Source organism: Squalius cephalus, assembly GCF_949319135.1.
Source record: "Squalius cephalus genome assembly, chromosome: 23".
Lineage (NCBI taxonomy): Eukaryota > Metazoa > Chordata > Actinopteri > Cypriniformes > Leuciscidae > Squalius > Squalius cephalus.
Window position 1 is genome coordinate 14901246 of NC_137144.1, and position 17719 is coordinate 14918964.

The window sequence follows — 17719 nt, forward strand, 5'->3', positions numbered from 1 at the left end:
AGTAACAGTAAACACGGGTCTAAATATTATAATATTCCCCATATATCTAGCAACAGTTCAACTGCAACGTGACATTTATGCAACAATAACAAACTAATATGTAAGAATTTCTTACCTTTTCTTTCTTGTCTTCAAATCGCGTTATTCTTCTTCTGAGGTAGCCTAAATCCAATGTAAGCTCAGACACGTCTTTCAAACTCGATGAAAAGTGAAGTGTTTTGTTGTTGAGGTAATGAGCGAGTCCGCGTTCCATGTGGAGATTTGCATGTGAATCTCTTTTGCGCGAGTGGGCGTGGCCGAATTAAAAATAATTAGGAAGCGTTTGAGAAGCTGGACATCTTGTTGGTTTTATACAAATTACTTAAACAGAGAATATTTGTTTTCGTTTTGAATCCGATCATTTAAAAGTACACACTTAAATGTTTATAAAGGTATATGGCTCATAAATGTGTGACAAGTATTCGCTGAGTTTTGTTTCAGTTTATAGACGTGCTCAAGAAAAAAAAGTTCACCGCGACGGAGAGGCAGAACGCACACCCTGTTTATTTTCTTTATTTTACAAAAGCACAATGTTTTGGTTTGATTGTAAGTGGACACATACAAAAGGAGAAATATCACAGATTATTTTTTTATATTTCTTTTTTCTGTATGACTATAAATGACTGAGTAATTTAAGTTTATAGTGCTACAATGTGGAGAAAATCCAGCAAAACGCGCCCGCGCGTTTGCCGACCTCAGAGGGTTAATAGTTGTAGTTAATAACTATAGTGGGACCCAATATTTTTGTTTGTTATGAAAGTCTCACTTTTATGAATTTCTGAAAAACTCCCTGAAGAGCACTTTTTTTTTCAGGGATGGGTAGAGTGTCTCACTTTTGTCACACTTTTTTTCTCGCTGTCTCACTTTTTTCTGATATGAGTTTGTGCGGCAGTAGTAGCTACACGTTGGCTGCCTCTGAAATACCATACTTTCATACTAGGCCTATATAATAAAAACTGAATGTGACTAAATAAGAATGTCCAAATTCGCAGTAGTAGGCAAAAAGTAACTAGATGACCTACTACTTTTGACGAGATTCTGAAGTGCGCATTTGTGAATGGTAGGTCACATGATAATGACAGCATAGCGAATGTAGTGCGTCCAGATTATATTCATGCTATATAGAACATACTTTTTTAGCGATCCTGAAGTAATTACTTATTCAAAATAATACCTACTCTAGAGAGTATGCAATTTCGGACACAGCCATTGCGTTGTTGTCTTCTTTTTTTTCCTTTTAGGTGGCATGCGGTGTTAATACTGCCACCTACTGTTGTGACAACCAGATACTTTGTTACTGGCAATGGATTATTTAACGAAGTAATGTATGTTTAGTATTAAAATAAAATCAATATTTAATTTTTAAATAGCATTGTTATCAATGATACTCAAACAGTCTTATACTTTATCACTTTTTTCTTTGCCTCTCACTGCATGCCGGTGTGAGGGATATTAGAGCGAGGCTGTCGACACCCTTGCACATTGCCTTACAAACAAGAGAGACTGAATGACTGTCTCACAAAGAGACAAGGCCAAATCAATCACAACAGAAAGTGAATAAGTTATTGAAAGCGAGACGACAGCGAATGCTACATGGAGGAGATGCAAGCACTATGCTGTTGCTGTGCTGATGTCAAACAAGTGCATTTATTAGACCGTCTCTGGTCAAAGTACTAATAGCACCACAACCACAAACATATTCACAACATGGTAAACAACACCATCTATGTGTTTGAATCAGCATGGGATATGTTTGTATTTAGAAAGTGATGTCTGCTAGAATGCTAATTCAAAGACTTCACGAGGCATATGTCTAACAGATTCATGCCATCAAAATCAATGATATCCTGTAGGTTGCTGTAACTCAGTGGGAATATTAGAATTTACAGTGGCTTTAAAACCTTTGACAGTCGTAGCACATTTCATCTGTTACATTTGCCTGAGGGCTCACCATCTATCCAAGAGGAAGGGAAATAAACAGAGCAGTTTGCTACAAAACTCCACTGCTTTTCAGGATCATGGTCAGGGTCAACGATCGCGGTTACGGGTTTTACTGCCGTTCCAGTGCACTTTCACGGGTATAAGGTTGGAAAAACACGGGTTACAGGTTGCCTGGAACGCGGCATTATTTACATGCTTTATTTGCAAACAAATCTGACTTCTTCGTTGTTTACACTTCGTACAATGTATCAGCTAAGGGTGTGACGATACACTTAGCTCACGAGACAATACACAATGTTGGGTTCACAAGATGAGACATTATTTTAACACTATTTATAAGAAATCTTCAATGATGAAATGTATGTCTAGAAAATTTGTCTTTTATTCGACTGAAAATCACAAAATGCAAAACAATGCTGGTGCATTTTGAAATGTTTTAACTAGAGCTGCACAATTCTGGATGAATTGAGAATCAAATAATGTCATTTACAAGAGTTTCTGACAAAATGTTGATTGCTGCAGTCTATTTAAAATGTTTAATTTATCTGAATTATTTAAAAAAACTGAATGAATGATTCAATGACTCATTAATAAATACTTTAGTTGTTTAATTGCTGGATGAATCAGCATTTTTGAACGAATATATTGAATGAATGATTCAATAACATACATTTTTTAACAGTCACTTGTCACCACTTGGTGGTGTAACAATGTAATTAATAGAATCTTTATTTGAAGCGCCATGTTAAATTCAATTTAAAAGGAGACTATTTTGATCGCTTCCGTAGACATCAGTGGTTTTTATCCGAACTATAAACTTATTTGTGGTTGAAAAGATTTGTAAAGCTGTTTCATGCCTACACATGATTTGACTTTCTCTGGGTCAGCATCAGTGGCAGCGCAGATCTGAATGTTCCGGTGTGATTTTGTCAAAGGTTTAATAAACATAGGTGAACCATTGTCATTTTGGAATGAGATTGTGTGGGTGTGTGGGAGATCAATCATCTTGTAATGAATGTCACTTCAGTTTTACTTTCTGGATATGAATTATCATCTGCAGTAAAAGACAGAACAATATAAATGCAATTTGCCACAAACTAAACTCCTTCATGCTGATATTCACCTCGACAAGAAATATTGTCTCGTTTTATTCAAGATTTAATCACGAGATCTCATGGCACGCCTAGTATCAGCATTTTCTACCTAAAATATGTAGGTTAAAATCCTGTCAAGCAAAAACTACATACTCTACTGTTCAAAAGTTTGGGGTCAGTAAGATGTTTTAATGGTTTTGAAAAAATGTTTTATGCTCACCAAAACTGCATTTATTTTATCAAACTTACTTCAGTCCTCAGTGTCACATGACACTTCAAAAAACATTCTAAAATGCCGTTTTGCATTTCTTTTTATCATCAATGTTGAGAACAGTTTTGATACTTGATCATTTGATTCTTTGATGAAAAGAACGTTCAAAAGAACAGCATGTATTTGAAATGGAAATATTTTATAACATTATAAATGGTGTTTAATCCTTGCTGAATAAAAGTATTAATTTCTTTTAAAAAAATATATTTTTTGAACAGATTGTTTGAACTGCATTTTGGGGTGGGATATGAACTGCTATCTCATGTATTTGTGTTTTGTTACTTGACGGCTCCTTCTATTTAGGAATTTCCAACCATAGGCAAGGTCTGTGCCAAAGCCGGTTTTTGAAATGGCCATCCTGGATGTCAATTTATGAGTCATAACTATGATTATGACTGTTAATAGTCCTGATTTCTGAAGCTACCTAGTCTTATGCGCCCTGTGGGTAAACTTGATTGGATATAATCCCCTCCAAACAACATCAAAGAATATGACTAATGTTTTTTTGTTTTGTTTTGTTTTTTCAAGCAAAAAGCATTTTTTTTTAAAAATCGCTATTTTTGAATAAAGATGTTTTCCCTCTAAAACATTACCGATGTATTTGTTCCACAGTTCCTGCTGATTTTACATCAGCTTTGGAAACACATTAAGGGATGGGAAAATAATTGTGTTTTTCCCCTCATTATTCATAACCAAAACATCAATAATGGCGAAAAACATTTATGAATACCAACGAGTAAAAGGAGGATATTTGTATTTATGGAAAGCCATTTGTATTTATGGAAAGCCATTTCCATGTGCTTTACTAGTTAAATGCAATTACAAATAACAATTTAGCAGAAAAGGGCTTTTTTATATTGCCACACGCTCAACGGCACCGCATCGCATTCTTAGTGTTACCAGAAGAGGTGCTATAGAAAGCATTATTAAAAACTATATATCTGTTATTCACTGAAGAAATGAGAAGTAATGCCACTGGTTTTCCACTGATCACATCTTCAGTAAACTTGTTTTTTGTCTTTTCTTTTCTCAGCTAAACAAGCAGCAGTTACAGGTGGTAAAGGAGCGTTTCCAGGCCTTCCTGAAAGGAGAGACACAGATTGTCGCCGATGAGGCTTTCTGCAACGCCGTGCGCAGTTACTACGAGGCAAGAATCAAATTAATTTCCGTATCAAATATACTACTTCCAACGTGTGCGGCCAGCCGGCCATTAGTATGTGACTGAAGTGTCTATAGTTGAAGTGACCTTTTTCATGTTGTCATTTTGAGTTTGTAGAATTATTGTCTTATTATTGTGTTGTGTGTCTGCATTGGTGGGCACTTGCTTTATTTACACACAGGCTTCAAACTAAAGCTGAGTCTGAAACCAGATATTGTTTGAGAGTAGGCACTTTGTTCAATGAGGAATGAATTTATGACCGTTAAAAAAATTGTTCTATAGAGTATTAATGTGTGTCATATGAAAGAAATCTGAAAGAAAACGTACTACATCCACCATGTTGTTGTAGTCATGTGACTTATAGCCTCAGTTGGGTCACTACACTGCCATTCTTTTTGAAATATTATGTCTACTAGGAGTCCTTCTCTTTGGTGGTTGGTTGAAAGATAAATGATGTCTGATAGGAAATTTCAAAGGAACAATTTTTTTTTAGAGCTGTTGGACTGACCTAGAAAAATCCCAGATCCAAGAAGTGTTTCTTTTTTTTGCGCCTGCAGAAGAAGCCTGGGACTTTGTGCTTTGGTCAGCTGATACATTTTTGAAAATTGATTGGCTGAATTATTTGTGGACTACTGCACGAGTGGGCTTTTTTAAAGGGGTGGTATAATGTCCTTTTGATGTCCCCAGAGTGTGTATGTGAAGTTTTAGCTCAAAATACCCCACAGATATTTTTATATAGCATGTTAAAATTGTCAATTTTTGAGGGTGAGCAAAAACGCACCGTTTTGTGTCTGTTCCTTTAAATGCAAATGAGCTGCTGCTCCAGGCACAGGGGGCGGAGCTTCAACAGCTTGCACTCACGCAGACATGCACTGAACATTTCAAAAACTTTTAGCCTTTTATGTTCAAACCGGATTCAGACAATGATGAAGAAGTGACAACATGTGGAATGCAACAGGACATTTCTGAATGGTTAGTTGATGGATTTATGTAGCTTATGTGTAGTTATCTTCTAGTCAATGATTAGCATATTCTGTCTTGATAATCTATAAATCGTGTTCCGGGGGCGGGGTTTATGTAAATATTAGGGCTGGTGATGTCACTAACCCGAGAGGAATGTTGTGTAGTCCCTACCAGCTGTTTGTTGTAGTCCTTAAAAAGCGATTTCTTTAAAAGCAAATATCTCCCTTTGCTTTGAACTTTGAGCGTTGTAACTTTGCAGATGTTTATGCTCAAACAGCAACATTACACACTAACTAAAGTTAGAAAAGGGAAATCATAATCAACCACCCCTTTAAATTGCTTTACCTACCTTGGTACCATTCCTTTTTCTTTCACACACTCACTTTTTTATCTCTATTCAAGTCTTTCATGTTCGTTTAATGGTACGAGGAGGCATGTAACGTTTCCAGCGAATAACAAACAGGCAAAAATAAGACCGCATCAATGTACGGTCTCAGACAAGCCTTTCGAATCAGTGTTTTTACCTTTTTACGTCTTTCATTGTCAATCACCCTCTTTCTTGCTTTCATCCCTTTCTCTCTTAATTTCATTTTCTTTTAGAACAGGATATGCCTCTCACGTCCTAACAGGATCATCATGTCATATCAGTTGACTCTCCGCTCTATTAATTGCACTGGATGGGAAGCAGCTCTTTGAAGTTTGGTCTGATAGTCACTCAAGCACATGTGGAGGACTCTGGGTTGGCTGATCAAAGTTCCAAATTGTCATTCACTGGCCATCATGCAGAAATCAAAGCATCTTTTCAGCTTCTGTGGGTTTTTTGTGACTTACGCCACAGTGTTTCACCAGAGACTTGTGTGCACAGGGAGTCTTGATTTGTGTTGTCATTCATTATTTAGAAGATGAAGAGTAGAAAGAAATGTCTGATGGGAGTTGCACTGTGTAGTCAATTATTGGTTAGTTTATCACTAGTTTTGTTGCATCCTCCTAGTTTTGTCACTCATCACTTGTAGTGCAGACAGTAAAAAAGGGTATTCATGCAACCTGTATGAAGCGCAACAGTGACTGCCCACTTCTTCAGCGGACTTGGTTCTGGAAGATTTTAAAAAGTCTTCATTGAAGAGTTATAAGCCATGAACCAAACCAAGCAGGTGCAAGGTGAAGCACATTATAAACTTTGATTTGAAGCAAAAAATTATTTAAAAAATCGAAATAAAAGACAAAGTTTCAAGACTGTGTACTTACCAGCTTTTGTGAAGGAAAGAACTGCAATTCCATGAAACATTGCTTAGAATAAAAAAAAGGATGGATAGGTTGATTTGTTGTATTAAGAAACAATGTTAAGAAACACGAGAATGACAGAGACAGACCATGACGTAATCAGAAGATTTTATGGACTAACAAGAGTACGTCATTGGTCAAGAACACAGTACGTCATTGGTCAAGGCCACGTGTGACTGAATCAATACGAGAATCTTGTATCATAAGCGAGCGCATGACCATTTTTCTATGTTTAACCATATCCGGCGGTCTGGAATTATGAAATAGAACATCAATGGTGACGGCAAACACTTATTTGATTAGCTGATTTTAATTTAAATAGGTTGGTTACATTTGTTTATATAACACAAATTTGTATTGACCAATCAGCATGTAGGATCAGAAGTATCCTTTTTTTGAATGATTTTTAATTATTGCAGATAAAATTCCTGTGACCTTAATCGAACATTTGATCATGCAATGATTACAGTATGTTCAAATATTTGCCCATTTTAATAATTATCTAATGATGTTTAAAATTAAGAGCAAGTTGTTTTTGTGAATTTGGTCATTTTAGATTCTGATGAAACTGTTATTGCATCTTATTTCATTATTTCTTCCTACTTCTCCCCATTTCCGTTTTGTGTTTAATGTTTTAATAGTCATTACTTCAGTGTGAGTGGACTGGCCTCAAATTAAAGCGTTTAGTTATTCTTTAACTCAACTCTTTGTAGACTTTACTGAAGCAACAGAATGCTGCACTCAGAATCACAGTCAATTAGTATAAGCCAAGCCAAGCAGGACTGAGATCAATTCTGAAGATCTCATAAATCACAAACACACATTCTTTATGACGACAAGCCAGGTTACCAAGTAACCTGTTGTATCTTAGAGCTTTCTCGCAAATAATCCTATTAAATATGAGAGTGATTCCCCTAAATAATGGTAATTATTGTGTGGAAAATAGATCCCCACTTTGTTTGTTTTTTTGGTGCAAAGTGAGACTTTGTGGATCCTACAGGGTCACATACTTATTGAGGCAATCAGTAAAGTAAAATCCTCAAAAGAGGTTCTACACACTCTTTTTTTAAAGAATGCCATTTCTGACACAAAAAATAGCTCTCATGTTCACGGTGTAGACATAACTCTCATTAGCGTGTCAGTCAAGCAGGAGCTGCCTGCCACTGCTTTCATTGATTATGACAGAATGTGCTGTGAATTAAAGATGTAGGATTAGTCCCTGCAGATCTCTTCCTCTCCGCTGAGATATTTTTAGTGGGTTTACAGGACGTGGGAGCATCCCACTGATGCTGAAAGTGCCAAAACCAAGATGAACTACAGGTGTGAGATAGTTCAGTGCCTTTGGTTTGGCCTTTGGATTGCCCAGAGCTCAGTGGTTGTAAAAGACGTTAACAGCTTTTCAAGTCACCATGAAATCAAAATTGACATCTGATTTTTTATGGAATGTTGCAGTATTTATTAGAAATAAAAAAATAAAAAATTTAAATTCATGTGCCCTCATAATATTTAATCAAAATAACTTCCCCCTCCCTCTTGCAGCGGCATCTCTTCTCTCTGATGATGCGTTTACTGGCACGAGGGCGGGACAACCTGTCAATCACATGAGATCGACCAATAGCAAACCACAACCGTCTAATCAATTCCTCTTGGACGAAATCAATTCCTGCCCTTCTTGTTTGAGAAGCCATTTCACTTAGATATATGTCACAATAGAAAAAAAAAAAAAATAGAAACGTAAACGGTAAAAACTAAAAATGATTTAATTAAATTTTTTTTTTTTTTTTGTATTTTACTTTTAATCCTTTTACATTTATTTTATATATTTAAAAAATGTATTCATTTTATTGACCTATTTTTCAGTGTTTTCTAATGGAATTCAGGCCTTAGTCTGAGAACACAGGGGGAATTCTGCTGTTTTCATATTTTATTAATACATCCTTTTTTTTTAATCCTCCAGCCACCTAACATATTTCCTCTAGCCTGTTAATTATTTCCCACAAGCTTCAATCTGGCATTTGCAGATCCTGAATGTTGATTGTTTTTGATAAAGGACTGATAAGTAGCTGTTTAGTACTTGCTTTTTGCAAGTTAAGCTGCTCTATACTGGCACTAAGCTCAAAAAAGGCATTGATTTAGAATGCACTTCCTTTTATTACACTCTGAGGACCTGTCAAATTGTCTTCAATTATAATAATAGAGCTATTGTGTGAACAGAAGAGCTGCCATTTTTATCCTCTGTCCTCAGCCTTTGCCATTTATTGATTATGGCAGCTTTCCATTGTGTGCAGCATCAATATGTTGCCATAGACTCATTTCGATCAATAATAACATCAACCTTCCCATTACGGCCTAATCGAATGTAAAATTCATGATTAGGGCCCCATATGGGGTGGTATTAGCCTGATGGTTAAAGTTCAGGTATGCTTAATATATAAAGATTATATAGATTTCACGTAACAGTGACCATTTTTATCCCCTTGGTGAGACATTTTACCCCGTTGCTCCAAAGGCAGGCATACCCATTACTATTGATTGAACTTGTTTTAAAAATTCAAATAAACCCTTAAACCTGAGCCAACCTTGCATTTAGTGCATCTCATCCCTGCTTCATTGGTACTTAGTACATGAGTGATACATCAGGTCATATGGCTTGTTAAAGAAAGGTGTGATATTACTTTCCACATTTGAGGAGAGGTGTGCTATTACTTTTCTCTAGAATATATGAAACTCTAGTTTTACTATCTGACTGATAAATGCCAAGAAACAAAGTTATATTGACTTGGATGCTTATTTGAAATGATAAAATGGCTGGGTAAAATTTGTTAGAAAAGAGGTGGTTCAGTTTTTGTATCATTCATGTCACTGATTTCAATAATGTTATCTTCTCAGAAATTAGTTGGGCAATAAGAGCCCTTGTGGCTTGATAGAATCAGTTTCACACAATGAAAAATAATGCTGAAGTAATCTTCAATTCGAAAACACAGTTTCAGTCCAAATGGATTTAGCGATTCAAACAGTGCTCTCAGCTCTGATAAGTGGCTCTAAACCATGATTAATCTGTCTATATCTTGTCTGAACCACTCGCACTTGCTGACTAAAAGTCTAAAGGTGCAGTCACAATTTTGTGGGGAAAATGGTCCATTGTTAATGTATAGTCACATTCAAACCAAGCAGCGTTCTTTTGGTCAGCATGGCGAATTCGTGTGACCAACATAAACATGAGTGAAATCTGCATGGGGAACTCTTTTGCCCTCACTCAAAACTCCCAAACGTGTGGTTTCCTATTAAAGGCTGTGTTTACACTGCATGTCTTAATGCACAGATCAGATTTTTGACCATATACGTTTCTGGTTAACAGGGTTAACCCTCGGTTTTGAATGGCCGTACTAAAACTATTTTATAATTAAATCGGGTGGCCATGATTATTTACCAGTATGTACAAGTTAAAAGCTGTCATGGATGTTTGCAGCACAAAATCTGACTGAACGGATATAGACTGGAAAAAGGCGGTAATTTCCATTTAGTCTGTTATTTTAGTAGCTCTGTAAGATTTATTTTATTTGAAGGAATTAACGAGAGAGAGAGAGAGAGAGAGAGAGAATTGCCTGCGAGCTTCTGTATGTAATAATGATGCTTGTTAGTTTGTTTACAAAAACAGTGAAGTTGTCACCTAATTTCCTGAGAAATAGCCTATGATGTAGCCTTCAGTAGCAAAGCTGTTGATTCACGTGGCAGAGGTTGAAAACTAGTTTCTATGCTCCTGAATGTTTGTGTGTGCAATTTCTTAAAGTCTAAACTAAAGTTTCCACCTTAGTAAAAGAATAAGCTGTGAGTTTTATTGCGAGCGCTTTCAGGCACGTCTGCGTCATAATATGACATTAAAAAGCTATCTAACGTGTTGCCCTCGCCTTGTGGTGGCGAATCGTATATACGTGTTTACACGCAGATCAATGCCCAAATATTGAATATGTATCTGATTTAAAACCACATTTGGAAGTGGCTCAGAACGGATGCGAAAAAATCAGATCTCATGCGGATTTTTGTGTTTTAAGCATGTGCAACAAATTCTGATCTGTATCAGGCATGATTAAAAAAATCCGATTTTTTTTTTTGTGCCAGAAATTACTGGATTTTGCTTGCAAAATTTCTCAGAGCAACGGTAAATGTGACCTCACCTTAATAGCCAGACCTATTTTGGCCTTTGTTTTTTTTATGCCTTATTAAATTGGACAGTGTAGATGAGACAGAAAACATCAGGAAGGAGAGAGAGGTGAACAGGACTGGCAAAGGACTCGAGCCGGGACTTGAACTCGGGTTGCCTGAGCGACACTGACTAAAGTCTGGTCCACATTTCAGCTTATTCTGGCCAAGAATCGCCTACTTAAACATAAGCCGCCTGACTGACATGTATGGTCAGTCATGGTTTGTTTTGATCTTACATGCTGTCTAGTCATGGTTCACTGTAGATGCCTCAGAACTTTAAACAATATATCAACCTATTACCTTGTAATCAGCCAATCAGGTAGTAAAAGTGCTTTCCAGTTTTTTATGCAACAGGTCAGTGGATGGACTGTGAACTAGCTGACTCGTGATGCATAGTGGACATCTACACGCTGGAGGTAATGAAGTAATGAATACACACACCAAAAGCATTTCACCGCATCCTCTGCAACTTTGTGCGTTGAGAAACTACTGTGGAATTAGAAAGAATATCCAAACGGTCAGGGGAACTGGGGGAGAAACTGGCGGCCAGATATGGATAAAGGGGTGAGAATCAAATCGATCCTGGGGTGCAGTACTCAGCGTATGACCTTTTATTTCCATTTTACAGAGGGTTTTGCATAAGTTAAGACTCCCATATTCTTCAGGCATCCCAGCAGTGTTTAATTGGCATTCCTAAATAGTTTGGTTAATTGCGTTTTCTCTAATTTCACTCCTGAAGCTGTGATTTAAATTTAAATTGGACATGGTAATCACATCAATTAAAAACTTAGAAACACCATGGCCTTAAAAGAAATTATATCAAATAAATTTGAACATTTCTTCAAAGAATAAAGGTCCCTTTAGGGTCCATCCAGGTTAGCATGTCCACTTCAGAGCCCATCACCAACAGAAATAAAATGCCTCCACAAGATCAACCTTCAACCTTCCTCTATTGTTATGGAAAAAATAGCCAATCATGCCGAGCGAAAGCTGTATTCGGGTCCCCGCAGGTTAGAGCACTTATTTTCTCAATGCTGTTTATGAAAATGATTTCAGCCGTGCTCGACGAGGGCAGACAGGGCAGGGAATTAGTGTTGAGAGGCTGTAGGATTTGCTGTATTGTAGCGATTAGGTAATGAAGTCAGCCCTCTCTCCCTATAGACTGGCTGTCTGCATCGTCTGCAGGCCATAACCAGTAGTTATAAGTTATGATAAAATAAGCCTCGCTTAATGGATGGCTGATTGTGTAATGTGGCACAGTGGTCTGTAATTTTCCATGATTGTGTCGTGCAAAAATCCTGTACCCCTTGGACTCCAACATGTAATCCACCACAAAAATGCATTCATATTCAAACGACACTTTAAAGGGTTAGTTCACCCAAAAATGTTCGTTCAAAAAAGTATTCTCGTCGCTTCATAACATTAAGGTTGAACCACTGTAGTCACATGGACTATTTTAATGATGTTTTTACCACCTTTCTGGACCTCGAAAGTGATAATTGTCTATGAAGAGGACAGAAAGCTCTCCGGTTTCATCAAAAATATCTTTATTTGTGTTCAGATGATGAACAAATGTCTTACGGGTTTGGAATGATAATGACAGAAACTTCATTTTTGGGTGAACTAACCCTTTAATGAGGATAGGATTGTATAATATTAGTCTGGTTTTTAAATTTAATTGTAGGTTACACTTTACAGTAAAGTTTGATTTGTTAGCATTAATTAATGTATTAAGTAACATACCAAAACTACCAAAGAACATTTTGTGCATTTTTTTAATTGATCTGGATTAATGTTGATTTAAAAATGAAATATTATTAATTTTTAGTTCTTGTTAGCTACTACAGGAACTAATGTTAACTTATTAAACCTTTATTGTAGTGTTAAGTGTGAAGTACAATAATCATACGCTTTTTGAGAATTTAACATCATGGGATTTCAAGAGAAAATATTGGGTGAATATTTGTGTGGATTCCCATTAAAGAGACTGGATTTTGCCTGTGAAAAATGGATGAAACATGGGTTATGAAAACCATTTTATGTTGACTGTGAACTAGGGCTGTAGTCAACCAAAGAAATGCTTAGTCGACCAAAGTCATGTCCTGCGCAACGATTAGTCGACTAAAAAAAAAAAAAAAAAAAAAAACGCGATGTTTTGACATTTATTAAACATTAATTAAAAAAAACAACATTTATTAAACAATTGTCATAGAGCATTTATAAAACAACAACGAAAAAAAATCAATAATACATAAAACTATAATAATAATACAATTCTTTGAAAATTAAGTGATTTTTTTTTAACTGCAAAGTGAGGAGCTCTGTCCTAGGTCTATAGTGACAGTCACAATCGCGCACCTGACCACACCACACGCTACAAAAAATATAACTGCTAAAATTGCCAAATAATGAAAAAACCTAACAAAAGCTCTCATTTATACAGGCTGTAACTTATATTCTTCTTTACTTTCAAAGCTATGGGTTAACTTTTGTCCAGCCGATCTAGGCGTTTTAAAACAAACACACAAAAACCCCAAATAGCCTAAAAAACAATCCTAATAATAGGCTGTATAGAAGGAAGGCCTATAGGTTTATTTTCGTTTTGTTTTGTAATAAATAAGAAGCAAATACGGTATAACAGACAATATAATCGGGCGCCCGCGCGGTCACATTGCACGTTAACTGGAGCGCATCTCATCCTAACTTAACGAAACTAAGTGTATGCCTCACACAGACATGAGGAATACATCAAATACACAAAGCTTAAAATGTCTTTAAACGAAATAATTAAAAAAGAAAAAAGAAATAGGCTACTCTCTGATTATGATCCATTATGTGCATTTCTCGGCTCGGTCACGGAGATGGCGATCGTCAACATCGGCACTCGTCTCCGGATTTATGCACATCTTGCTTTTTGCACGCACACATATTATGTCGAAATAACGAGATATTATGTTGAAATAACATTATTAATAATAGCCTACATCTTTTAAAATATTTGATTGAATGCTGAATGTTGCGCTTGTTCAATTTAATAATAATTTAAACAATTTAATAACTCGTGACCGCATTACCACCTCGGGTGTGCATTATTTTTCTAATAATTCAATGGCCTGTCGTCAATTATTCCTTACTTTGTTCCGTTACCTCCAACCCCCGTTTTAAATCGCCGGATCCACCCTTCCTTTGCACTCCGGGACCTCCCACTTTACAAATTAAGCACTGGTTCTAACTGAATGAAGCAAAACTACCTATATTCCTTACTGAGCGCGAAGCAGCAGTGCAGCCAGCCACAGGTGCGGTTCCCGCGTGTTCTACGTGGTGCGCTAAACTGTGGCGCTGTTACAAAATAGCCTAAATTAAAGCATTTAAAGTTGGGGATAAAACATAGGCTAATTATATTTAGAATACAGTAATATATAACTGCTTATAAAGGAATACATATCAAGGAGTAAATCAATGAAAATTATTTATTGGTTAAAAAAAAAAAAAAAAAAAAAAAATGCAACTGGTCGACCAATGAGAATGTCAGTCGACCAAGACGGCATCGACCGATTAGTCGACTAAACGACTAAAGTTGACAGCCCTACTGTGAACTTGTAGGATTTCTTGCAAGGCAGCGAATAGAATTCCCCAAAAAGTTCCTTCCGCTAATGAAATCATTTTGGGGTGCAGGATCGAAAAGATTTTGTGCAACCTCACCGAAAAAATCATATCTCTGGTTGATTTATCATGGTGTTTGAGTTTTGCACATTACATTTTGACCAGTCCCTCTGCTTCTGACTTTTTCATCATTGTCTTACAGAGTGTCTTGAGGAATCAACAAGGCTTTGCCCTTAAACATGTTCCTAACACAAACACGCGAGACAATAGACAGAGTCCCAATGTGTTTGTTTTGTTACGAGTTGTTTGCCCTTTAGCCAGGGCAGAATCATTTCTGTACACATTCAGCCCGAGGTTGTCATGATCTGCTCTTTTTTTTTTTTTTTTGCCCCCTCCACATTCTCTCTCTACCTCACATTTGTTTTTCACTCTTTTCCCATGTGTTTACCACCCAGAGGTTCTCAATTGGATTACTGTGTGACAGCACTGCAAACAGAATAGCTGCAGGCACCGACTTTGAAGGCTGTCAGAGCCATAAGTAAAGGTTTCTTTGCCCTCTTTCTTTCTCTAAATCCCATTCTACATTTCTTTCTGACGTTCATTCGTCCAGTTACATCGCTTTTTTACTTTTCCTTCCTTTTAAAACTTATGAAAACCTTCCTATACCTCCTACTTTTCTCTCTATTTTTGGCTAGTCTCATACATTACTTCATCAGTTTCTTTGTATTCATTGTCACAGAACTCTCCAAACAAACTCAATGTACAGTAGGTCTGATTAGTATTATGGGTTTTACTAGAGAAGAGCCAATTACAGAGTTGATTGACTGGTCGTGTGTCCAGGCATGGTCCTGTACTGCTCATTACTTCCAGTCGCTCTCATTTGGTCTCTTGTTTTTCTGCTTTTACTCCTAGAAAGTTTCCAGGGTGGTATTGTGTCTTGCCGAGCAGTTTGTCAGAAGGTCCCTTTTCGTTGCCAATGGAAACTTGCACCATACTTCTTCGAAACGGCATCAACAGTTTTGAATTGTGTACAAAACATCACGTCTTCAGGTTTGAGGTGATTCCCCATCATATATTTTTTTCTTGGGGTACGATTGAGGCTGGAAAAGCAGCACAGATTTCTATTCAGATGTGAGTAATCTGACTGCCAGGAGCGAGTCCGAAGGCAGAGCTTGAGTTCACATGAAACTCGATAAGACGAAATGCTTGAGCGAGTTTGTGAAAAGGGACAAACACAATAGAGATATAAATGGAGCAGGTTTTTTTTGCCAGTGGGAGATGTGACTCAACATTCATATTCATGTAAATACACATGTAAGGGAATTGCTCTTTGTTCTAGAAATCAAACAAAAGGGTTTGAATCAGTGCGTGTCATGATGAGCGACTCTAAAGGCGTCTTCAGTTTTGCAGTCATTTTCTCAGGCTCTTAAGCAATGAGCCGTCCTATAGTTGTTTATCGAGTCACTCCATCTAGATTTCGAAAAAAAAGGGGGGTGAGAAAGCGAGAGAGAAGATTTAAATGTTTTTAATGTGCGAACAGCAGGTATGTTTTATTCATGGGGAAGCATATAATACGGTCCGCCACACACAGTCTTTCCCAGACTTTATGAGAGATTTATAAACAATCTTTAACTTTTGACCATTGAAGTCTCTATATTTCAGTAATGAATTGCAACCCTCAGGCTTAGTTTTGCTTTAAAAGATTTTGATAGATACCAAACGAAACAGTTATACATTTATATTTTGGCATGAGAGAGAGTTGCCTTAGTCATCCATATCCTCTGCTTGAGATCAAGACTGTTACATAAGCTCATTTCTAAAATCTAGCGAGCGGCCTTGCTATCTATACAGACAGAGAAACCTTGTAAGTGAATGACCACTTGTTTTGAATTGCTCCATTAAGGCCGCAACTTTGCGTTAAACACAAAAAGCATAGAAATGTTAGCATGTTGCTACGCTAACAGCAGTTTTATTGAAAGCATAAAACTGCATAACAGGCATATACTGGGTAAAATAGTTTTCAACTGGTTGTCATAATGTTGTAATCAAAATTTTAAATGAACAATGTTGAAGATATTATTCAAGAACACTTCTGACAACGTTTTAGGACACTGGGTTAGCATACTGAATCTAAAGCTACAAGCAACAACTGAATTTAACTTTTCACTGCATGATCTAATGTGACCAAAACTGAGCTTAGGTGTCAGTATTTTTCTAAGAATTACTGACTGCACTTTCAAGAAAGCTTTTAGTTATAATTACTAATATGTAAATTAAGAGCATTGAGTGTTAAATAAAACAGCAGTTGCCTATTAAAAACAAAAGATGTCCTATGGCTATGTTTTCATAAGTATAGTTGTCTGATTTTACATTCTTGAGTATTCAGAAATCTGACACTGAAGACTGAAAATTCAACTTTGCGTCTCAGGAATGAATTACATTTTAAATAGAAAACAGTTATTTTGAATTATAATATTATTTTATAATATTACCGTTTTTCCTGTATTTTTTTTTCAAATAAATGCAGCCTTGGTGAGCATAAGAGACTTTTTTTCAAAAACATTACAACATTTTAATGACACCAAACTTTTGAACGGTACTGTATATTCAAGCAATTTTATAATCAACTTCTCTGCTTCATCCACCATCTTAAATAACCTTTACAGTGAGCTTGTTGCAGTGGATTCTGGGATTGCCTTCTTTACAAAGAGTTATGCTTTACAATTTGGCAAAAGCAAGGTATTTTAAAGGGATTGCTCAACCAGAAATAAAAAATAATTTAAAAATCTGTTAAAAAAGAAAAGTCTGTTTTGTCCATACAATGAAAGTCAGTGGGATCCGGTGCTGTTTTGCATCCCATTGACTTTCATTGTATGGACAAGAACAGTTGAAACAGCCCTCAAAATATCATCTAGTATGTTCCACCAAACAACGAAAGCCATTCAGGTTTGGAATGACATGAGTAAATGAGAACACTCTAAAGTTGTCGATAAGTTACTGCCTTACTTTTAGGACAGTCCTCATGATGTGGTCTAGGTAGACAACTCGTTAGGTTTCGGAACAGAGCAATAGTATGAGGTTATTTATCACCCCCCCCCCCCCCCCCCCCCCCTTGAAGTCAAATACGCCATATATAATCTCCAAGTCTTCCTTCATAACCTGCTC

At 36.6% G+C, this 17719-nt stretch overlaps 1 protein-coding gene across 13 annotated transcripts in view; it reads left to right on the plus strand.

Annotated features, from left to right (window-relative positions):
* cadps2 (Ca++-dependent secretion activator 2) overlaps positions 1-17719 on the plus strand; it is a 148548-nt gene that overhangs the window by 44933 nt on the left and 85896 nt on the right. For all 13 annotated transcript variants that reach the window (XR_013819953.1, XM_079860242.1, XM_079860234.1 and 10 more), the window contains exon 2: positions 4379-4492. Coding sequence is in view for 12 of the 13 variants with exons in the window: in XM_079860242.1 (XP_079716368.1) it covers positions 4379-4492 (114 nt within the window). In the remaining variant the exon portion in view is untranslated. The remainder of the gene's footprint in view (positions 1-4378; positions 4493-17719) is intronic.